Source organism: Podarcis pityusensis (genome assembly GCF_964106645.2).
Source record: "Podarcis pityusensis genome assembly, chromosome: 15".
Lineage (NCBI taxonomy): Eukaryota > Metazoa > Chordata > Lepidosauria > Squamata > Lacertidae > Podarcis > Podarcis pityusensis.
This window is the reverse complement of record NC_138040.1, coordinates 17,890,685-17,914,649: the sequence shown is the minus strand read 5'-3', so window position 1 is coordinate 17,914,649 and position 23,965 is coordinate 17,890,685. Positions and strand designations below refer to the sequence as shown.

At 43.2% G+C, this 23,965-nt stretch overlaps 1 protein-coding gene across 6 annotated transcripts in view; it reads right to left on the bottom strand.

Moving 5' to 3' along the window:
* The window catches only part of PRDM10 (PR/SET domain 10), a 75,891-nt gene that overhangs the window by 37,057 nt on the left and 14,869 nt on the right, over window positions 1-23,965 (bottom strand). The window contains exons 1-7 of one of the 6 annotated variants that reach the window (XM_080983395.1): window positions 22,071-22,094; window positions 15,116-15,298; window positions 13,420-13,584; window positions 11,173-11,232; window positions 5,066-5,218; window positions 1,649-1,886; window positions 43-284 (exon numbers count right to left, since the gene is read on the bottom strand). In XM_080983395.1, the coding sequence (XP_080839521.1) occupies window positions 43-284; window positions 1,649-1,886; window positions 5,066-5,218; window positions 11,173-11,232; window positions 13,420-13,584; window positions 15,116-15,298; window positions 22,071-22,079 (1,050 nt within the window). In that variant the 5' untranslated portion in view covers window positions 22,080-22,094. Of the gene's footprint in view, window positions 1-42; window positions 285-1,648; window positions 1,887-5,065; window positions 5,219-8,542; window positions 8,631-11,172; window positions 11,233-13,419; window positions 13,585-15,115; window positions 15,299-17,856; window positions 18,231-22,070; window positions 22,095-23,965 lie in introns of those variants that run through there. The other 5 variants (XM_080983398.1, XM_080983397.1, XM_080983399.1 and 2 more) reach the window with 5 other exon arrangements.

The following is a 23,965-nucleotide window of genomic DNA, read 5'->3' as shown; positions in this document are numbered from 1 at the left end:
GAAATGTGTCAGTCACACAGTAAATGCGTGGTGCCTCTTTACCTTTAGATGGATATAGCAGTCTTTAAGCTCTGACTGCCTGACCAGGGGTCCTTCCACAGGGCCAAACTGTGTGCGCTTGGGAATGCGCCGCTTGGAAAACACTCCTCCCAGGAATCGGTCTATGTGAAGCACCAAAGGAAGGCTGGCTCTTGCTCTGGTCAGTACAGGCCGGTTTGGGATCGGGTGCAAGGGTCCATGCTTTGGGCAAACGGAGGGGTGTGCATTATTACACTCTTCACACCCTGAAAGACATAATTGGAAAGGAGAGGAATACATGACACAGTCCCACATCCCATTTATATTAAGGTTACCAGATTTTTTTTCAATGAATCCAGAGACACTTTTCAACTTCAATGGGTTCTGTATGGGGACTGATTTGTAAATCTGGGGACTGTCAATGGGAAACGGGGACGTCTGGTAACCTTAATTTATATACTAGAAGCAGGAAGCACAGAACCTGGAAACTCTCAACCAAATTCTAGCAACGAAGGCCTCCACATTCAGAGTAGCTAAAGGACACCTATTGTTTGAAAGGGTTGTCCCCATTGCACAAATCCTCAACCTCATGGGCTTAGTTGGAATCAATCCATCTCCAGATCAGTTGGATCTCTGGGATAGTGGAGGAAAGATTCTCCTCCTCTCCTGAGAAGCGGCAGCACCTGGTTGTTGACTTTTAATGCAGAGAGCTTTGTCCTAAAGATTCCAACAGGGAAAGGTTGTAGAAAAGCTCAGAGGAAAGTACCCCAATCCGACTTGGCTTGTTCCACTGCCTTCCACTCCCCTCTGCCGTCCACCCCCCCTGCACAATTCAGATGAATAAACGATTCTTCGCGCGCACCCCCACTGGTGCTGAGGAGGCAACTTGTGCCAGCACTAGTAGCATTGCACTAGATCCTGACTTAGGCCACTGCGAGCACCTGACTAAGTAGACAGATCTATTTGTAGATCTCTGGGTGATTTGTAGTAGATTGCCAAGGTTTTCTTGACTCCCAATAGTTTAACAACAATAGAAACTAAATGACTATCCCCATCTTTATTGGGCTGCTAAAATGCAGAAAGCTAACCAGGAGTAAGTGGACTGGACTGTGAGCTTGGTTCCAGTACCAAAAATCTTTTCCTAGAGTCAGAACGTGCTCAGAAACAACTTGCCATAGGAACATAGGAAGATGCCTCACACCAAATCAGATTGTTAGTCCACCAAGCTCAGTGCTGTCTGCACCGATTGGCAGTTTCTCTCAGAGGGTCTCTGACATGGATCTGTGTCCAGTCCTACCTGGAGATGTCAGAGACTGAACATGGGACTTCTGCAGATGCCCTGCCATGGAGCTATGGCCCTTCCCATATTCTCTAATTCTAAATGTTAGTCTTTGGTGCCTGGCACTGGTTGATAAGATTTCAGGGTTCAACTAAAAACAAAGTAAATCCAACAAGTGACCCTACTTCTCTGGTTCAGTGATGCTAGTTTCAACACTCCCCTTGCTTCCAAGTACCGATTCCTGGAGTGCAATTCAAATGAAATGGCTTTGGGTTCATTCCCATATTGCAGTGGTAAGCCAATGAAAGGAAGAAGAGGCGTAGCAAAAACAAGACACTCTCGAATGCTTACACAGGTCATTTGGGTCAAAGGGATGAGGTGGATCTGGATCCCATTCATCCATGTCGGTATCTTCTCCCTCTTCTTCCTCATCTTCCTCATCCTCGTCGTCGTCATCATCCTCATCATCCTCATCGTTTTCCTCTTTCGCTTCCGTATCACTTATTGGGTTGTGCAAAGGTTCTAGAGGACCAGACTCATCCACGGCCTCCATAGGAGGCAAAACTTGGTTGTGCACTGGTATTGATACCTAGGGAGGGGAAATCAGCAAAAATGTGCTGTGATCCAGAGCAGCAAACCAGAAAATAATAGTGATCATATCTCAGCTAATACCAGTGGCATCTGGGGTTGTACCCCTTGCTAGCCCTGCTCAGAACAGACCCAGGGAAGTCAAACTGCTTTGAGTTTTGTTTTGTTTTTGTTATTACAATCAAGCGGTGTGCTAAATTTATGAATCAAATAAACAACAAGCATGACTAACTCAGGTTCATTCATTTAAATGGGTCTGTTCTCAGTAGAAGTTAGTTGGAAATGACCCAAGATTGGAGAAGATGAGGGATACCTAAGCAGGGCTTCAATTTTTGCCTAGAGCAAGTAGGACAACTGGGTGGTGTGAGAGATGGGTGGTAGGCAGCATGGCGGCTGAATCCTCTACTGCCACATTTAATGTTGAAAGGGATGCACGCTGGGCCGGCCCTACCATCAGGGCGATGGAGGCAGCTGCCTTGGGGAGTGGACACTAGGGGAAGAAAAGAAGTGTTGGAGGATAGCACAGGGTGGATCACACAGGCTTTAGTTTGCTCTTTAAGCTGCCCTGCTGCCATTGGACACTGCCACATTTCTGACTACAGGTGGGCTCAGATCTCATGTAGTTCACTCTCCACATTGTTCAGGCATAGGAGACAATTGCCAGGTGGGGAACTTTACTAAGTGTGTGAAAATATATCTCAGAACTATTAAGGGTCTGGTGGACAGTGTTACTCTTGATTCTAGAACAGCTGGCTTCAAATGCTTTTGCAACCGTGAACACAGTAGGCATCTTGAGCCAAGTCACCGTCTCAGGTCTATTTGCTGTAAAGTGAGAGAACAGCAAGAAGCTGCTTTCACGAGACCGACGTCTTATTAAGCCTTGCAAAAAGTATTCAGCGCACTAATAATGATGGAGACTGGCAAGAAGGCGGCATTAAATCAGAAAAACCTTTGGCTCCCCAGAAAGGCTTTTTGCAACTCAGCTTACGCCTTTCCTTATTCCATCTCCAAGTGAAGCCACCCAGGGTCTCCATTTTCTGCTTTAATTAGTTTGACATTAAAATATGCCCTCAAAATGGTCCTGGCTATAATTTTCTCACTCCATGAAAGCAAGAGAAAACAACACCAATGCACTCAAAACACAGGGTTCGGTTAAGAGACTAGCTAATTAAAATCTAAAACCTTTGTAACAAAAAGTAACCTCCTAACTGCTTAAGGGCAATGGGTGCTCTAATTTTAAAGAGTGTTATATTTTATTTTCTATGAAGAGAAGAGTTAAATGCCCATAGTGCACTGCAGATGAGGCAGAAATCGGTATAATAGGTGTGTGTGTAGGGGGAAGGGAATTGCTGTAAGAGAGCTTAAGGAACAGGCTACACACACACACACACACACACACACACACACGTCACAAAGCATTACAGTCTTTCAATAAGTTAGAAGTGAAACCTCAGTGCTAGGCATGCTTAGAGCTATGTATATTTGGCATTTAAATAAAATGAACCCAAATTCTGGGTCAAGGTAGCCAAAATGCTGCTTTTTCAAATAAACAAAAAAATAAATTTGTGAGCTGAATAAATTATGCTAAATTCTTCAATCCGAAACATGGTGCGAATAAAAATCTGCCTATGCTGGTTTATTATACTTCTTCTAGGCCTAGCTGGAGAATAAAGTGGAACGCAGATGAAGTCCCCACAGACTAGCTGCAGGAATGCTGGCTTCTGAGATTCCAAAAGGCATTGCCAGATGTCTATTCAAGCTTATCTTCACAGTCAACAATAAGGACTAGACTTTTGTAAATCAAGAAAATCTTTAATAAAAATACATTTTAAAAAAACCAATAAGGACTAGAAACCTGCAGGGTTTGCTGTTATTGCTTTTTATAACAGCTTATTGGAATGCTGAATTTTGCACTAAATAACAGAACTCCCTGAGGGTGTGGCATGACTGCAAAAGTATAGAATGCACATCAGCATTTTCCAAACCATGTTCTGAGAACGCTTATAGTTTCAAAAACGCTTTAATGTTTCAATTTTTTAAATTTTTTTTAATGTTGTATTTTAATTTTGTTTTTAAGTTGTAATCATTCAACTTGTTTTTATTATTGCTTGTAAGCCACTCTGAGCCCAGCCTTGGTTGGGGAGGGCGGGGTATAAATAAAAAAATATTATTATTATTATAGGAATTCCTCAATGGCAGATAGGCAATCTGTAATCCAGCTTGCCTACCACTGTCAGTCCTTTCTGTACTGACACAGGTAAATGTTCAAAAGACAGTTGAGCATAATTTACCAGGTGAGAATTTCTGGTTAAATTATCAGTTGTGTTTTTTTTAAAAAAAAAATAATAATCTACCATGACTGGCCATGAATGAATCAGTTATCTCTTATCGTCATTATTATTTAATTGTAACAAATTAATATTACTTGGTTGCTTTTGACCTGATCTTAGTGTAACTCTGCTGAGCAGTTTTAGAGTTTCTGCTAAATTCCCTGATCCGTAGCCACTCAGAGGTAGATTTTTATTGTATATGCAGCTTATTTTATCTAGTCCTATGAATTACACAAGTTTGATTGTTTTTAAATTATATCCACCTTTACGAACAAGTTCCCCCGAGGGGGCTAACTACAAAAAAGGAAAGAAATAAAACAGTAATACAGCAAATGAAATATGCAGCAGACAATTTTTTTAAAAGGAGAGTCAAATTAAAACCAAACCACAAGGACCTTGGGAAATAAAACAGTTATCAAGTCACATCCAAAAGGTGATAAAAAGGGGGCTGGCAGGGCACTGGGAAAGGGATTTTGCAATGCTGGAGCCACCACAGAGGAAGCCACGTTCTAATCCCTGCTAATCTAATCTCTACCAGTAGTAGGTGAGAGAGCAAAGCCATTGAGGCAGATAGTAACATTCTGGTAGGGTGATGCGGGTTATCCTAATATATGGTTCACTGCTGATGCGATGCAGTGCGTAACTGGTGCTGCCTTTGGAGCCATTATTTTACCTCTGGGCTAACCCTCTTCCCCCTGCTATTTTACACCTGGCTCCAGGTGGCTTCTGAATGAACACAACAAAAGCCGACCCTCAAATTTTTATTGGTTTGTTGGGTCCTGGTTTCTTTTAATGGGGGCATGAAATGGAGAGTTCAAATGTAAAAGCAATGGGGCACCTGGCAACTTACTCTGTCTGCTTGAGGGTCCTGCTCCAGAGCCGCTGAGGGGTCGGCAACGCTGCCAAGCACAGAGAGGTGGGTGGGATTCATGCTCTGAGCAGCAGCAGCAGCAGCAGCATCAGGAGGAGGAGGAGGAGGAGTAGCAGGCAAGAGCACAGTTACCTAAAATCACAGGCACTCGTTTTAGTCCTGTGGCATCTCCATCATTCAGATTTGTCTGGCTACAGCAAGTCCTGCAAGCCAGGTCTTTTAGGTTGCAAAATACAGTATCCGAAAGGTGTCTGAATGGGTAGAGGCAGGTGTCAGTAATTATTTAAAACTTCGAGAGACAATGCAGATATAACATCCCCCCCATCCCTATGTGAGTTTCCTTTCTGCTATAAAAACACAGTGGAGCTGCCTGTGTAACTGCTGTAAGTTAGGAACTAGAGGAAGTGGCCTTATCCTGAGTCAGTCCTCTGGTCCATCTAGCTCAGCACTGTTGGCACTGACAGTGGCTCTCCATCACTACCTGGAAATACCAGGGATCAAACCTGCGACCTTCTGTATGCAGAGCAGATGCTCTACCACTGAGCTACAGCCCTTCCCCAAGTTAATGTGGGCCTTTACAAATGATCCAGTACAGGTCAGAAACAAGTTATATTTATTTATTTTATTAAATGTGCACCCTGCGTTTCTTCCCAAAGCAGCCCAGGGTGGAGATGCCAGTTTGAGAAGGGCGAGGGAGTTGCCCGAGGCGTGCACAATGGCATGTTGCCAAAACTCATATTCCACAAATCCTCCTTTCCCTCTGGGTTGATAACTGGGGAAGGGCGATGGCAGCCCCCCCCAAAAAGAGCCTGATTTCGACTAGAAGAAACCTTGTGCTGCTGTTGAACCCCATTCCAGAAGATGGTACCAGTGTGTCTCCCCTGGAAAATTATTATTACAAGATATATATTTAATCCTTCCAATATGCCAACCCTTATAGCATCAAATAGCTGTTCTCCCTTAGCCTTTTCAGCTTTATCTCCAGAATAGCTGGAAATCATGGCCGCAAAAGGCTTTATGGGATAAAGTGACCACAAATAAGGGGGGGGGGGAGAGAAGTAGAAAGGGGCTGACGTGAACAGAGTGATTTTTCCCTGTTGCCAGGCACACACCCACAAGGCATCATTAGCACACTTCCAGGCGTGCTGGCAGGGAGGAGTCAGCCCAAAACCTGCCACTGCAGGGGATCAAAACAGCTTACAAGCAAAAACACCCTTAGTGAACTCTTGTTTCATCCCGGTTACATATGTTGGGAGAAATCAAGAGATGAATACACTAAGGCTTTTGAAGCGCTAAGATTTCAATAAGTCTTTCCAAAAAAACAGCAGGGACCTTGATTATTATTTTAGCAGCTAAAGTAGTTCAGGGAATTCTCACAGGAAGAGGGTACATGCAACACCTGCAGGGCTAGCAGCTGCTCTAATAAAATGATAACCACTCACAAACAAACTGGAAATCTCTCCATGGGAACATTTGGTTTGCCAAGAGTGCTGCTGTCTAAGCTGCACAGGGCCTTTAGCAAGAGGACTTAGGATACAGCGATAACGCACTCGTGACACTTGCATGCTTTTCCTATTATCATCAGTCAGCGTAAGGAATGCATGCACCATTGTTAAATATACATGACCTGCATCGCATACGAGGGGATGTGTGTGTTTAGGTTGTTGCTACTCTTGACCACTGCAAGCCTGCTGAAATAACACACGCGCACAGAAAGAGGCAGGGTGCAATTTGTTTCTTCTAGCCTAAAGAAAAGGGACTGAGGGAAAGACTTGGATGCCATCCTGTTTTTACCACAGAACAGGAATGTAGCATGTTGCAGCCTTCACGTCATGCTGGTTAATGTCAAATATGTGGCATTGGACTCTGTCGTCTGTGGACTCCTGTGTCTTGACTTCGAAAGGTTTGAGAGATGTTCATTCCTTTGGCCCACTCATTATGCATCTCGCTTTCCACAGTGAAATTCAGAGTTATTGTATTTTTCCAAGTTCTTTTGGTTATACTGCTCTGTAAAGCACCATATACAATGATGATACTAATAATAATAGGTTTAGGGGAAATGTGGGAAAATGGGCCTGTTTGTATATTCTGTCCCTACCGTTTGTGTTGAATCCACCCCATCACTATTTACTTCAAATTAAAGGCAACATTCTTTTGATCCTGAATATTGTTTTTTATTCTTGTTTATAGTGAACATTTTATGCAATTTTTTTTTACAAAAAAACTTCATAGAAGCATAGAGTTGGAGGGGATAATAATAATAGTAATAATAGTAATAATAATAATAATAATAATAATAATAATAATAATAATAAAAATAATAATAATTTATTTTCTCAAGGGTTAACAGAAGAAAGAGCTATCAATCTGTCAATCCTTTCCATGTCCAAGCCAGGTGTTTATTACGTGCCCCCTTTCTCTTTTTCCATAAATTAATTCTTCTATTTTTGACCAAAAAAACATTCAAAACTTACATTAACATTTTTAAGAAATGCAAGCTTTATCAAACATTGATATAGCAGGTGCATGTTGCCAGTAATTCACATGTATTCCTTCCCACCATCTTTTCTTCCTTTAAAACATCATTCATAGTTTTCAGCTTATTGCTCAGTCCTTCCACTGCTTCCATTTGCCTTTTTAGTGTTTGAAGCAAAAAGGATTCAAATTCAAAATGATTCTTCATGACACTTGCCTTAATAAACCCTGTCATGCTGCAATTCTCTAAATTTGTCTTTCTTATTGCTGCTCAATGAACACACATCTGTTAAGCGTGTTTTTCTTTGTTGTTCTTTTTCCAAAATAAACCTGTATTTTTTGTTTGTTTGTTTTACTATGCTCCTAAACAGTTTGCTAACGTACATCCTCTCTTCTTCACTGCTGGCATTTTCCTATTGTTTTTGTAGCTAACCTTGCATTATATGTTTCTTAGGATGCAATCCTGTACAGTACTTGAGATCTGCTTGCTGATGGGCTCTGGCAGAAGCCCCACAGCACCAGTAGCACTTAAGATGCTTTTTAGGGTATACTTGAAGCTTTTGCTAGAAACTACTTTGGAAACCAAAAGAGCCATCTGGGACTAGCAGGGAGATGGAACAGGGTGACAGGAACGAACACACACACACAAACCCTCTCTAGGATCCTAATCCTGGACCCCCCTAACCCAGGCAAGGACCTTCCCAGCCCACTAGATCTCTCCCAGAATCATTGGCTAACCACTCCCTTCCTCAACCCTGACTTGGCCAGGGCACTCCCTGCAGGGCCCATGAAAATGAACCTGATCTGAAATAGAGATTGGGTCCATTCAATTTACCAAAGGCCTTGTTCAGTGCCCACAAGTGAGCTCTGGGCTTTACTGGATATGAGGTAGAGATACAATATTCCATTAAAAATAAAAAATGCCTGTGCTTCTCATATTTTTGTCTTTGGACCAACAGCCTGGCTACACATTACACTCACCAAATAGAAAACTGCCAGGCTATAGAGAGCTCTGAAGGCTTCCTCCCAACAGCTGGCAGTCAAGGAAAGCTGAAGGCACCTCACTTGAAGTCATACTAAAAAGGAAAGAGACATTCTAGTTATCTCATTCAGCTAATCACCCCAGCTGGTTGGGGAGCAGGGGAGATTAGATGAGAGAGATGAGAAAGAACCACAAAAGCCCACCAGGTAGCTACCTCTCTTTCTCTCTCAGTATGAATACGTATAAGCTAAAAACCCTCCCTTAACTGTCAGGAGGGAGGCTGGAAAATTCAGAGCCACCAGAATCCGGCTGCTTTTTGCTTGGTGAGGGTAGCATGAGGCCAAGCACTAAAGCATCAAACCATTTATTTGGGGAAATCCCTTCCAAAAAAACAGCCCAGTGTCTTCTAATCAGTGGTGGGTTCACACCTATAGTACCAGAGGTTTCCAGAATATTAACTGAAATGTATCGTCTCACTTTATAAGACGCTAACACAGCTATCAAATCATTTCGAGTGGCTATTCCACAAACCTGTGTTGTACACAGTGGTTTAGGACTGAAAGGATCTCAACTCTTGGACCTTAACCATCCCATTTTCTGTGCCATGGGAGATTAAATGAGAAGCTAGTCCTTTTCAAATACAGGGTCCCCCCCCTCCCTTTTGCATCCTCGAATCCTCACATCCCCAGTCCTCAATTTCATGCTACTCCTAGTCAATTTCACACTAGTGAACACATCAAGCACAAAACTAGGACTATATACATCAGACACAGCAGCAAGTAATTGGAATTTTTAGCTTTTACAGTTATATCCCAAATAAAAACTCGAAAAAGCTTCTGCCTGTATAAACGAGGAAATGCTGTTATCTCCCAATTATGTGGGTGTACAAACAAAACAATAAAACAGGTTGGGGGTTTGTTTGTTTTTTGATAACTTAAATGAAAGATATAGTAGTATTTTTTCAGAACAGGAAATCTTAGTTAAACAGTCCTCTTAACATTCTTAAAACTGACCTTACAGGACATTCTTTAGTTTAGACCAGGGGTTGTCAGCCTGGTCCCTACTGCCCACTAGTGGGCGTTTCAGGATTCTAGGTGGGCGGTAGGGGGTTCTAGGGCACGAGCTGAATCCTCCTTCCATCGAGCACTGGTGGGCGGTAAGGAAATTTTACCATCCAGAAAGATGCATTAGTGGGCGGTAGGTATAAAAAGGATGACTACCCCTGCTTTAGCACACTAGGTGGCCTTTTGTCATGTTAGCTGGCTCAAGAGCACCTTAACAATTTAAGAAGACACCTGCTGGATGAAGCCAAAGGCCCACCTATTAACTCAGCATCCTGTTCTCACAGTAGCCAACCTGATGCCTGTGGGAAGTCCATGAGCAGGACCTGAGTGTGGCAGCAACTCTTCCCACTTAGGATTGCCAGTAACTGGCATTCAGAGGCATATGACAGCCATTGATAGCCTTATCCTCTATGAATTGGTCCAACCTTTTAAAGCCACCCAAGTTGGTGGCCACCTCTAATCTTGCAGGAGGGAGTGAAATTCGTAGTTTAGCTGTGCCCTATGTGAAGAAGTACAGTGGTACCTCGGATTGCAAACGCTTTGGGTTACAAACGCTTTGGGTTACAAACTCTGCTAACCCAGAAGTAGTTCCTCGGGTTGCAAACTTTGCCCCAGGATGAGAACGGAAATCGCGCGCTGGTAGCACACTGGCAGCAGGAGGCCCCATTAGCGAAAGCACACCTCAGGTTAAGAACAGTTTCGGGTTAAGAACGGACCTCCGGAACAAATTAAGTTTGTAACCCAAGGTAAAGATAAAGTTAAAGGTAAAGGGACCCCTGACCATTAGGTCCAGTCATGACTGACTCTGGGGTTGCGGCACTCATCTCGCTTTCAGTTTCCAAGTCATGTGGCCAGAATGACTAAGCCGCTTCTGGCGAACCAGAGCAGTGCACGGAAATGCTATTTACCATCCCACCGGAGCGGTACCTATTTATCTACTTGCACTTTGACGTGCTTTTGAACTGCTAGGTTGGCAGGAGCAGGGACCGAGCAACAGGAGCTCACCCCGTCACGGGGATTTGAACCGCCGACCTTCTGATTGGCAAGTCCTAGGCTCTGTGGTTTAACCCACAGCGCCACCCGCGTCCCTAACCCAAGGTACCACTGTACTTTTGTCTGTTCTGAATCTTCCAACATTCAGCTCCACTAGATTTCTCCACACCTTCTATACAGAGGTATCATAGAACTGCAGAGTTGGAAGGGACCCTGAGGATCATCTAAGTCCACCCCCCCACCTGCAGTGCAGGAATATGCAGTTGTCCCAGAAGGGGATCAAACCTGCAACCTTGGCATTATCAGCACCATGCTCTAACGACCTGAGCTATCCACTCACTTACCATTTTTCTAAACTGAAAATTTAGGTTTCTCTGTGATAGCCACCGTGCTAGAACTGCATGACTATGGTAGGAAACAAATGAGTCCCTTCAGAAAGGTGAATGTACATTCACACCAATCCCACTATAATCTCTCGTTGAACAGGTTTTGCAGAGACAAGAACAGGAAAAAAAAATGCATAGCCCATCAACAGACACATGTAAAGCTCAACCGAAAAGCCTGAACCTTACCTGCTGTGTCGCTGCATCCTGCTGGACGTATGCCACTTGGGACGGGTCTGTAAACAAAGTCTGAACAAAATAATAAAGAATGATTAAGAGGGTCTCAGTAACGCTTGGTTATACGAAGCTCACAGTGACAGAACAAACTTGCTGAAACGAAGGTGGCATTGGACAAATGGCTGATTTCATTCAATTTCCTTAAGGCCAGTTACCTTGGCCACTACAGTGTATTTATGAAATGCACTCTTAGTGCCAACAGTCCACCTATAAAGTGTGAGGTGGACTTCTGAAGCAAAGCACGAAGCACTTGCAATTGAAGCTGCAACATGCTAGGGAATGTGTTCAGAAAGGACTCGTAACGGTGTCCTACATGCCAGGTAATGAAATTCCTGCTGATTTATTGTCCAAGGTTGTTCCAAGGGGTCAACACTGTACCTATATACAGAAGTTGGGTTTGTACTGAGATTGTACTAACACGCTGCCCAGTGGTGTTCACAGAAAGGAGGAGGATGTTAGTTTCTGTTTCCTCACTGTGCAGCTGCTTGCAGTCACAGGACTCTGTTTACATTCCACAGAGTCCAGATACTGTTGGATTCTCACAGGAAAGGGAGACGGGATGTGATGTTACTGGTTTCCTGTTTCCTTTGTTCCTTTGCTTTCTTTGCTCAGTTGCTCTCTGCTTCTCACAGACAGCAGATGTATATTTCTTTGCTCTCTGTATAGCTTAGTAATGAAGTATGGCAATGTAGCCCATACTACCTCATCCTTCCGTTGTTTTAATGCTCTGCTGGGAGGGCTCAGAGGAAGATGAGCCTTATCAGCTCGAACGACCGGAGCTGAAATCCCAATAGTGGTGGTGTTACATTGACAGAGCAGCTTCCATCTCGAAAGCACTTAACACAAATTCCAAATTGTAGCAGGTTGTTTGCACGTGCTTTCTCTCTCTCTCTCTCTACGTCAAGACTCAAGAGCGCTCACATTAAAGCTTAAAAGCAAAATCCTGCTTGACAATTTAAGCCAAGGGGTAAAGAAGTAGAAGGACCTGATTAAAACAGGAACAGTAAAGCACCCAAATAGAGTGCAATTAAGATGGGGGGGGGGGGATAGGAATGGCAGCGTAAGGAAATAGAGGATGGACTGGGATTTGGGAATTTAGTAGGCTACTGTTACCAGCAGCTATATGGTTTGTCTAAATTAGAACAGCAGTTCTCAAACCATGTTCCTAGGGTTCGTTAACAGCTTTTTAGAGGTCTCCCAATGAGAAGATCAGTAACAATAGATACGCTCTCCTGAAAGACAGCTTTCCAACCACTACTGATCTTCCTCAGCAATGTGCAAACACAGAAGTGTTGAGTGTGATGTTGCATTTCCATCTAGAAAGTACTAACACAAATTCCAAAGTGTACCAAGTTGTTTGTGGTTTCTTGCTCACTGGAGAATCCAAACAAGTCTGATTAGTAAAGATGCAAAGGGCTGTTGCTCAGCAGCACTGCAATGCTTTGCATGCAAAAGGTCCAAGGTTCAATTGGTGGCATCTCTAGGCAAGACCACCATCTGAAACCCTGCAGAGCTGCTGCCAATCAGTGTAGGCAGTACTGAACTAGCTAACCAGTGGTCTGACTTGTGTCAAGGCAGCTAGCTCCCTGTGTTTCCCCCCCATAAATGCACACCCTAGAACAGGATCCAAGGTCCTCCGCAATGCACAAGTAATGCATAGACCATGCAAACAAATCATTGTTTCAAATATTTCCTAAAGGCACCAAGTTTGAAAACCTATCAATAGAGTGGTTCAGTTCAAGTCTACGGACTAGTACAATTGTTAGAAAAATACAAATTCCAATGCCCAAATTATTAGTAGTTACCTAAACTTGGCTATGCAAATAAGGAATCTGAAAAGAATGGATTAGCAACCCCCTTGTTTTACAGAACACTGTGATGGCTGATATTGTTGCGCTGATTACTCATGTCATCTTTTGAAGGGGAAAAAAGGCTAAATTATTCCAGTTTCAGAGAAGCGAAATGGACAGGGCTTCATACTCAATAGCCTCCCAGCATTTTTTGATTACAACATCTGCACTCCCATTTAGCATGAAAAGTCCAAACTCCCCCTTTGCCAATGGCTAGATGATTATGCACAGCTGAGGACTATTAGGCATTCACACAGCTTTGCAGGCAGCTGGCCCAAGTTCTGAATGAAATTATTGCTCTTTGCAGCCACGAGTAGACAAGAGACAGGGAATGTGAGATGTCACATGCCTGAGTGGCTTCCACGGGGTGGATGTACACCAGTGTGTGCTCCGAGGTGTCCACAGAGGTGTAAGATGTGCCATCGGCAGTGTAGACCACCTGCTGCGAAGGACGGTCCTGATCATCGCTGTACACAATCTGAGCCACAGTTCCACCTTCAGGGACAAAGTGGACCTGGAGAAAGGGAAGGTGAACAGGGGCAGAGAAGAAATGTCAGGAACTGTCCAGACACAAAGCTGTGCATAAGAATGTATGGTAACACTTACATACGTACAGGCTACTCCCAGTTCACGTGGGGGTTACATTTCAAGGCACTGTGTGTGTCAGTGCAATCATGTATATCTGAAACACCATTGAAAAAGCCTGCAAACACACACTAAACCTCTGAAAACCCCTGAAAAAAACACCTTAAAAACCAGTAGCACTTACCAGACTGGTCAAACTCCACAATCACTCCTTCCAAACCTCCCTGTTCAAACAGCAACTCTCCACAGGCCTCAACAGTCAGTGCAAGGGCTCCTGGCTTTGCTAGGCACTGTTTGCATGCCTTTTTTGCCCCTTTTGGGCTCTTCTAGTGCTGTTTTTGCACTTTTATATTCACTTCTTGGTTCAGCACAACGCACGCTTGCGTGGTTCCGTGTCAACTGCATGCACATAAATGGGGAGTTGCCTGTGTATCCCTAGTAATATTCCAGACTACACTGGCAACTCATACAGAATCAGCTCAGAAAAAACCAAAAAACTAGGTGAATAAGAAAGCCTAGCCTAAAATGCCACTTTTGTTGAAAATTTGGTACTGAAATCACCAACAGTTCAATCCAAGACCCAGTTCAACTGGGATATTTTGAACGAAATCAGTTTAGTACCATTGAGGTCAATTACAGCTGTTTTGTTTCCTAAAAGGCTTTGCACCTCTATCAGCTTCATAGCACATAAAAATCCAATAGATATAATACTTGCAGGCATGTAGGTGAAGGGAAAGAAACTAGGCCTGTTGGATTTCTACCTGCTATGCAGCTGTTAAAAGTACAAATCCTGTATCAAGGGAAAATAAATAATAATAATAATAATAATAATAAATAATAATAATAATAATAAATAATAAGGGAAAAGGGGACAACCCTAAGGATACTTGGACCATATGAAATTTGAGCCTAATTATTAATCTCCAATGGCCCTACCAATACAAAACAGTCCTTAACAACTATTTTGTGAAGTACAGCTATTAAGTTATAAATGACAGAATGTGCTATCCTCAAACCCTCCATTTCCTCTCTTATCTAAGTATATATAGTATTACATTATATATGTATAAAAAATACAACGTAACTTTTTAAAAGTAATGTAGACTGATAAGATTTATGGGAAAGGTGATATTTCTAATAAGCTGGAACACAAATGATGATGTCTCTTTTCTTTCTTGTGTTATAGCCACTTTTAAAAAAAACATTTTTTAAAAAAAACCAACATATTTTATTTGGTGTATCTGAAACCTTAGGAGAACTTCATAGAACAAAATCTATAGCAGGGAAATTTCTGTATCATGCAAAAATCGAACCCTCAAGACAGCTTCACATATCTCCAATAACAATCTACACACACAAATCCCTTTAAGAAGCAGTTTGAGCTACTGCAAGGATGCCCTATTCATATACACAGACTGCATGAGCATCAGCAGTTAGGAAATGCAATAAGCACTAGTCACCTGAGCAGTATTCTGCTCCTGCTCAGCTGATTCAGACCACACCTGTGCGGTTTCCTCTTTCAAGTCGATGTCGTCCCTGCTGTCGGGCTCCATAGTGTGATAACTAATTATCGAAACTGAGCTTGGCTGAAAAGATTCATCTGGCTGTTTTGTCTCGAGACAAGGTAACCTTCTGTACCATAGCTATACAGAAAGAGAGGGGAAGAGAATATATATATATCAAAGAACTGCATACTTTACAGTAATACAAAGGGAACCATGAAACTTGACCATCCACTATACAAATAAAAAATCCAGCTCCCTAGGCTTCATTGGGCTCTAGTGTGGAGCTATACAGAAAGGGAATAGCTCAGTTGTCCATGGTTCCCATTTATTTCTATGGGAGAAAATGAACATGCAATCTGGGTCACAGCAGAGAGAGAGAGAGAGCAAAACTAGATGCTGCAATCAGTCACCATGAGCAGCTAGGCAGGTTTAGCTGCCACTGCAGTAGTGTCTCCAAGTTCACCCTGAGAATTTCTGAAATATACAGGCACTTTTCCACACACACAACCTTTGGTGGGCACAGTGATGGGCATCTTGCTTCTACCATAACAATACCAATCCTTATTTATGTAAATATAATCAGAGCTTTGGCACCTTTCCCAAGAGATGCTCATACCAGTGTTAGTTTCCTATATCAGTAGTGGGCAGGGATCAGGATAGATCTATAGTACATCTCTGATTGATTTGATTAGCAAGGGTTTTGACTTTCAAACATTCAATAATAACAGCAACAAAATAACTTGAGACCACCAAATATTGCTGAAAGAAAGAAATCCTGGGGTAACTTGGGAGTGGGGTTTTGCATGTAAGGACTGTGAGCTCCATTCAGTTCTGGTACTCAGAACAAAAGCCTGGGTTTAGGATTCTTTAATTTTCAGTGTAGTGTACAGTGGTACCTTGGGTTACATACGCTTCAGGTTACAGACTCCGCTAACCCAGAAATAGCACCTCAGGTTAAGAACTTTGCTTCAGGATGAGAACAGAAATCGTGCTCCGGCGGCAGCAGGAGGCCCCATTAGCTAAAGTGGTGCTTCAGGTTAAGAACAGTTTCAGGTTAAGAACGGACCTCCGGAACGAATTAAGTACTTAACCCAAGGTACTACTGTATGTATTTTGCACCTGGCACTAGGTAATGGACTCCGAGTGTGTGTATGTGTGGAATGAATGAGAGAAAACTAAAGCAGATTCTTCAAGCCTGAAGTCTGCCCATCCCTGTCCTGGATCTCGAATATGGTGTCATGAAAACCCAAGCTGAACGTATTCTAATGTTCATGTTCTTGTGTTCTTAGAAATACATACCCTCCAACATCTCTCTGATGAAAATAGGGACCTCCCATCCCATAATGATAATTTTACTATTTATACCCCCCCACACCTTACTGGATTGCCCCAACCACTCTGGGCGGCTTCCAGCATATATAAAACCATAATATCACATTTTAAAAAACCTTCCCTATACAGTGGTACTTTGGGTTACATACACTTCAGGTTACAGATGCTTCAGTTTACAGACTCCGCTAACCCAGAAATAGTACCTCGGGATAAGAACTTTGCTTCAGGATGAGAACAGAAATCATGCTCCGGCGGCGCGGCAGCAGAAGACCCCATTAGCTAAAGTGGTACTTCAGGTTAAGAACAGTTTCTGGTTAAGAACGGACCTCCGGAGCGAATTAAGTACTTAACCCAAGGTACCACTGTACTGTACAGGATTGCCTTTAGACGGCTCGGGGGTTGGATAACTCCATACCCTCCAACATTTCTCCAATGAAAATAGGGGTATCCTAAGGAAAATGGGGACATTCAAGGATCAAATCAGAAACCGGGACAGCTTGTCTAAATCAGGGACATCCCTGGAAAATAGGGACACTTGAAGGGTCTGGAAATATCAACCACCTTCCGGTATGTGAAGGCCACAGTGCTGTTTTCCTGTGGCCAGTTATGATGATTGGCAATTGACAGCAAGCATCCAACGCTGGCTAGTCCCAAGAACCGAAACAAAAATACATCCCTGGTGTCACTTGTGAAAGTATACTCCGTTATTCAATCCTGAAGCATTTAGAATGCAACACACTTTTAAGAGGAGCACAAACTGTTGTATTGAACAGTGATGTTAGACCTGGCAGAGACAGACACCCGATTCAATTACCGTATTTTTCGCTCTATAACACGCACCCGACCATAACACGCACATAGTTTTTAGAGGAGGAAAATCCGTAGGCATGCCACCCGTAGGCATTCCCTCCATAACATGCACAGACATTTCCCCTTACTTTCTAGGAGGAAAACAGTGAGTGTTATGGTGCAAAAAATACGGTATTTGCTCTGATCAATGCTGCACTCCCCTAACAGGGAGGCAACAGAGTTTACAAGCAAGTTGTTCCTGCCGATTTGCATTCCCCAAATCAAAGCAAATCTCCAGCAGACTGAAAGCCAGATTTGCATGGAAAGTCAAGACGCAGCACTGTACTTGCTTTCATGCTGTCCAGGAGGGGGTGCTCCATAGCAACAAAGTTTGCAGCTTATTTGCAGGGAGGAAACAACCAGTGGATTGTTCGCACACTCGGTGCTATTTCACTGAGCAAATTATCTGATTATAACTAGCGTTATCCTGTTTCAAATGAGCTCATTCGATGCAACATTTCACATTCATGAATGACATTTGGAAGTTATGCAGATTACCGTTCCAAAATAACTACCTCTCGTATGTGCTCATTAGATGATGTTGAAGAGTCATCATGTAAGCATGAAATGTTACATTGAAACTGGCCTGTTGTTGTTTGTTGTCATTGTTGTTTTTTGGAAAAAACACACCCTTCAGTCCCTAATTGACTTGTTTTTATTTTTCTAGTTCAGCGTTTAAACAGCCCTTCCGCTCAGGGGCTGCTCTTCCTCCTGATCCCAAATGTGCGGTCCCTCTTGGCAGCTGAGATGCTGAGAAAGAGAGAGAATTAAAAATGAAGCTTAAATTCCAATTTACGTAAGCTCGGGAATCTTGACAAATTGCTTCCATGTACGGCTTTATCCACCCCTTGCGATTTCAACCGCACGTCTCAATCTGCCACTGGGAATCTCAGAAGTGTAATTTACAGCTCTGCTGATTGGTTTAGACAGTCATTCAGCACCTTTCCAGTCCTTCGTCTCCAGTGTCATTATTAAATCACAGACTTAGGAATTAGTGCAAGGCTGAGGCCATTTGATTTTCGGCAAGTCCAATTAACTTTATTTTATACTGACTGGCTGGCTGAGCTGATCTAATAGTTAGCAACCCTTGCCAATGAACAAGAAAGAAAGCAAAAGGCTCCTCGGTGACTGCTCCACCCATTTCAATTTTAAATGCAAATCATTTTTAGACATAATTTATGCCCATATAATGGCATTTGGCTCGTAAATGAAGCACGGGGAGAGGCGAATACCACCCCTTCCATTCATCTTGCTTGCTAGCATTTTAGAACTCTTGCAGGCTCTGAGTCGATACATTCCCCCCCCAACCCCGGCGTGACTTTTTACATTAGACTCAAATCAATAATACAGGAAAGGCGAACAATAATGTCCCTCAGTGGAACAGTAGAAAAATCAACACGGTCTCAGCATCTGAACGCAACACGGCACTGCCTTCTCTACATTTATCGGACTGCGTATAACGCTCTAGATGCCAAACAGTGCCTGCCTCTCAGGCTTAGCGCAAGATCCCAGCCTGCCAAATCTCTCTCTCGCCCCTACCACCACACCATGACAATAAAGAGACACTGCAAAAATAGGGCACTCTGTGCTATGAAGTTCAGGAGAGCTGCAGCAGTGGTAAATAAGAAACATCCGTTATACTTTATTGCAGTTGGAACACCCCCTTAAAACAAGGAACATCTGGCAAGTTTACATGCATCAGAAGCAAACCCCAGGATAACCGATCTTAATATGCCAATACATTATTATTACATGGCGAGGAGGAAACATCCGCAAGTGTTCCAATGGCTAGGATCCAAAGAACTACTTTACGTGTGCCTAAGGAATTCCACATACCCTCGAGAATGTTTACTTTAATCCTCCGACCAAAAGCCCCCTCTGTTGTATCACAGACTACATGAGAAATGCTCTTGAGTTTTCAAACCAATTTTTTTTATACAGAAGCTGAGAAACAGTCTCCATGGGCATATATTGATAAGTGAATGATGAAACAGAGATAGATTTAACACTCTTTAGCAAGTTAAATGTTTCGACTCCTGCCTTCCTCACTAACGCAGCTGGGATTTCAACTGAGCAATATATGCCAAGAACCCAATTCAGTCATCCCCCCCACCCCATGGCAAAAAATAGCATGAAGGTGAGAATAGAGTTCCATCCCACACCACTGCCAGCTCCACCCGGCCATCTACAGCCCGTCTGATGTAATGGTTACAGTGTCTAGCTAGGAGCTGAGAGACCAGGGTTCAAATTCCTACTCAGCCATGAAACTCCCTAGATGGGTGGCCTTGGGACAGTCAATGCTTCTCAGCCTAACCTACCTCACAGGGTTTCTGTGGGGGTTAAATGAGGACAGGGAAGAACCCTGTATGCCCCCTTGAGCTCCTTGGAGAAAGCGGTGGGACAGAAATGCAATAGACAAGTCTGCAAGCCTGTTCTCTGTATGCAGGCTCCAGCAGCACGTTGCAGAGTTTATCTGCGTAGAGCGGTTGCCCTCTATGCATCCCGCTTCCTGCGCATGGACACCTGACAGGTGTGCAATGTCGGAAATATCAGGCGCAGCCCTGCTTTTCCAACCATGCAATTGTGTGAGGGGGAATGAAGAGGACTAAGGGGATAGTTTTGAGATCCCTCAGAATAGAATTGTTTCTAAGGCATGTGGCTTGTCCAAGAGAGGGGTGTGTGGGTGTGTGGGTGTGTGTGTGTGTGGGTGTGTGTTCGCAAGTGATTTTTATAAAGTTTTATTATATTATTCCTTATTATCTTATATGGATTGGTTATTTTCAATTGCCAATTCTATTGTTAGCCACCTTCTGTATTTTTATAATGGACAAGTGGCATAAACTTATAAGCACTAACTAAATGTGCATACTCTGGTCAAGCTGAAACATCCAGGGTTGTATCCAACTAAGTTCTATTCAGATTGTACCCATCTAAATAAATGAACTTAAGTTAGTCGTGCCCATCTATTTAAATGGACCTACTTTGTGTAAGTTTAGCACAGGATACAATACAGCCTCTAGAATATGGATAATTTTTGTGCACACGACTCTGGTGTTCTTGTTTTTTCTTTTTTAAATGACTGGTGTGCTAGTTCTACTCATCTCATACGTAGCTACCAGAGTGTGGCTCTTCCCCCCACTGCCACCTACCCATTGTAGGTTTCCAGGGAGATGACAGCACACAGAAACAAAATTTATTTCACAGAATGATAGTGTTAAGGAAGGACATTGATCTCAGCCTTGTTTTCATTCTGTGACATGACCCCATAGAGTTGAAGGGAAGTCCACGCAAACAACAATTATTAGAAGAAATTAACAATTACATTATTTCTTCATAAGCTGAAACACCTTACTATTATTATTATTATTATTATTATTATTATTATGCTAAAAAAAAAATTATTTCCTTGGGCTTCTAAAATTAGAATTTGTCTCTTCCCACAGCGGGCACAGTGGAAGAACTCCCCCTCCCCATCACCACACTGCCCCTGTATAGAACATTTGTGTTTCTTTCCCTTATTATTTTCACATATCATACAGACACTTGACAGCTACCACTGCAAAACAAGGAATGCCAACAGCATGTCTGTGGCAGCCTGTGTTGGAGGGGTGGAGGGAGTGAATGCAGTCTGCTGCATTGCGAGGCTGATGCAAGGACATGAGCCAATCCCTTGCATGTCTGCAGCATCCCCCAGGCTAGCATCTTACGGCAAGGTAGCAGTGTGGGTGTGACGAGAGCAAGCAGCTATGCCTGAATGAAAGGAGGCTATGCCACTAAGAGCAGCTGCAAAGAAAGCCAGGCGAGTGGCAGGAGGATATAAATGCACTGTGTCATCATCCTAGAGTGGGAAAGCAATGCAACGCTGACAGAAGGCAGTGCAAACAGTACATCAGGGCACCAGAGGAAGCCCACACAGTTCCCTTGCGTCAAGAAAAATCTTTGTTTTAAATTCAACGCAATGCCATATTGGGAGCGTTCCCTAACATCCCTTTCAGTGATTAATGACATTTGTATCCGGCCCTTCTTCCAAAGAATTCAGAGTAGTATTTTTGGCCTCGCAGTGCGATGTAGGTAGTGACTTTCCCACCCCACAGAATGAGCTTCATAGCCAAGGGAAAGAGAAGAAAGGGGGGGACTAAATATGTGTTTTCCCCATCCAAATCTAAAACTCTTGTCATTGCACTATATTGTGTGTAATGTAATATGCAAGCACAGTACTGTATTCACACTATTATGTTATGGCTTAATATTCTTGCCCTTGGCTTTAAGCCAATGATCTCTCACACAAGAGTAAGCTTCACTAAATGAAATATGGTGCGATGTAGGGGTTAAGAGGGGACACGGGTGGCGCTGTGGGTAAAACCTCAGCGCCTAGGGCTTGCCGATCGCATGGTCGGTGGTTTGAATCCCCACGGCGGGGTGAGCTCCCGTCTTTCGGTCCCAGCTCCTGCCCACCTAGCAGTTCGAAAGCACCCCTAAGTGCAAGTAGATAAATAGGTACCGCTTTATAGCGGGAAGGTAAACGGCATTTCCGTGAGCTGCGCTGGTGCTGGCTCGCCAGAGCAGCTTCGTCACACTGGCCACGTGACCCGGAAGTGTCTCCAGACAGCACTGGCCCCCGGCCTCTTAAGTGAGATGGGTGCACAACCCTAGAGTCGGACACGACTGGCCCGTACGGGCAGGGGTACCTTTACCTAGGGGTTAAGAGCAGGAACACTTCAAATCTCACCTCCGTCATTAACTCACTAGGTCGTCTTAGAGCATAGCTGTCAAGTGTCCCTTATTTGAAGGGACAGTCCCTTATTCCAGCGCCATGTCCCACTGCTGTCCCTTATTGATAGATGTCCCTTAAATGATGTCCCTTAAATTTCAAAGGAAGCAGCTCCTCTCCCTCCCTCCCTGCCAGCCAGGGAGGAGGGAGGCTCCAACTGTGTTGCTTGGCTGTGTTGCTCACCCAATAAGAAGTCTAAGAACGACTGAGGGGTGGAGCTTGCATGCCTTGTGTGTGGCTAGTTAATGCAAGCTGAGGGTTTTTTGAATGCTGGATGCCATTTTGTTTCACGTGCTGCTGCAAACTTTGCAATGCAAAGCCAGGCCGGGAAGCCATCTTAAGTTGAGGCTGCATAGGCCTTGTGGTGCATGTGATTCAGATTCTATTCAGTTGAACCTCTGGTTACAAAGTTGGTCCGACAGTGTTTTCAAAGCTACAAGCATGAGTTTGACCAGACTGCAGGAGGACAGGAAGACTGGAGTGCCTGGAACAGGTGAGGCTGCAGGTCCCTTATTTTCAAATCTGTAAGTTGACAGCTATGTCTTAGAGAGCCCCAAGTCTGAATACTGGTCTGCCTTACAGGGCTATATTGTTAATAGCTACTAAGGTAGTATATATATGAAATTTTTTGGAGCACTTACGAGGGGGAAACCCCTTTGAAACAGATATCATCATCAACATTCAATACTGTACATGATGTTGTGATACGAGAGCATGTAATCATTGGCTCTCTGTTGTGTCAGAATATAGAGCAAACTATGCTTCTTTCTAAAATCAACCTAAGGATTAAAATAATTATTATTCTCACACTCTAACCTCAAACCCACTTTAAAAAAAAAAATGTTGGCAGAATGTTCTCCCCTATAAAGCTCTCTTTAATCTAGCCTCCCTTCTCCTTCCAAATTATGCGAGAAGGTCATCTTTTCTCTTTTGATGTTTCCCCATCTTCTATTTTCACACACACTGTCTGTGCTGTGATTCTACTTTTAACCAGATCCCATATTACCAGCTCCAAGGGCTTGCTTAAGGAAAAGCCATGTTACTAAATTCTTCAAATTCGGTTAAAAGGAAGAAGCATGTGTAATAATACCAAGTTTTCACACTTGAAAAATTGAAGTGCAAAATACAGAACCTACTACTACTACCACTCTGCCTTCAGATAGTTGCTCAGAAGGAAATGTGGCCCTCAGGCTGAAAAAGGTTTTCTGCCCCTGTATTACAGTATCACAATGCAAAAACGGACCAAGAAGTCAAGCACAGTGGAGATACAGCTACCCGTTTCCAGAAACAACACGGGCATCTCCATGTTCATTGCCAATGATCCTACACAGTTTACACTGCTATCTCTGGGCCACCTCACATGTGACAAATTCCAACACGAGCATTAATTTCCATATGGGAAACAACATATGTTCTGATCAACCAACACACACAAGTGTTTCTTCACAGCTTCACACCATAGGAGACCTCCACCAATCAGGGCCTCCTGCTGCAAAATGACAAATGTATCTCACAGTTTACATTGTGAGATGCAGTTTCTACTCTGGAAATGACACATGTGCAAGATATTGGACATATGTGATATGGCCCTCATTAAGATTCTACACCCAATAGAAGCATCCAAAATCACCCTTCCAGACAAACTCTAGCACTAGGTACAAACATCTCAACATAATACAGTGGTGCCTCGCAAGACGAAATTAATTCGTTCCGCGAATTTTTTCGTCTAGCAAATTTTTCGTCTTGCGAAGCACGAAATCCCATAGGAATGCATTGAAAATCAATTAATGTGTTCCTATGGTCAAAAAAAGTCCAAACAAAGCCAAATTTGGTACAACAAGAGTTTATTAAGT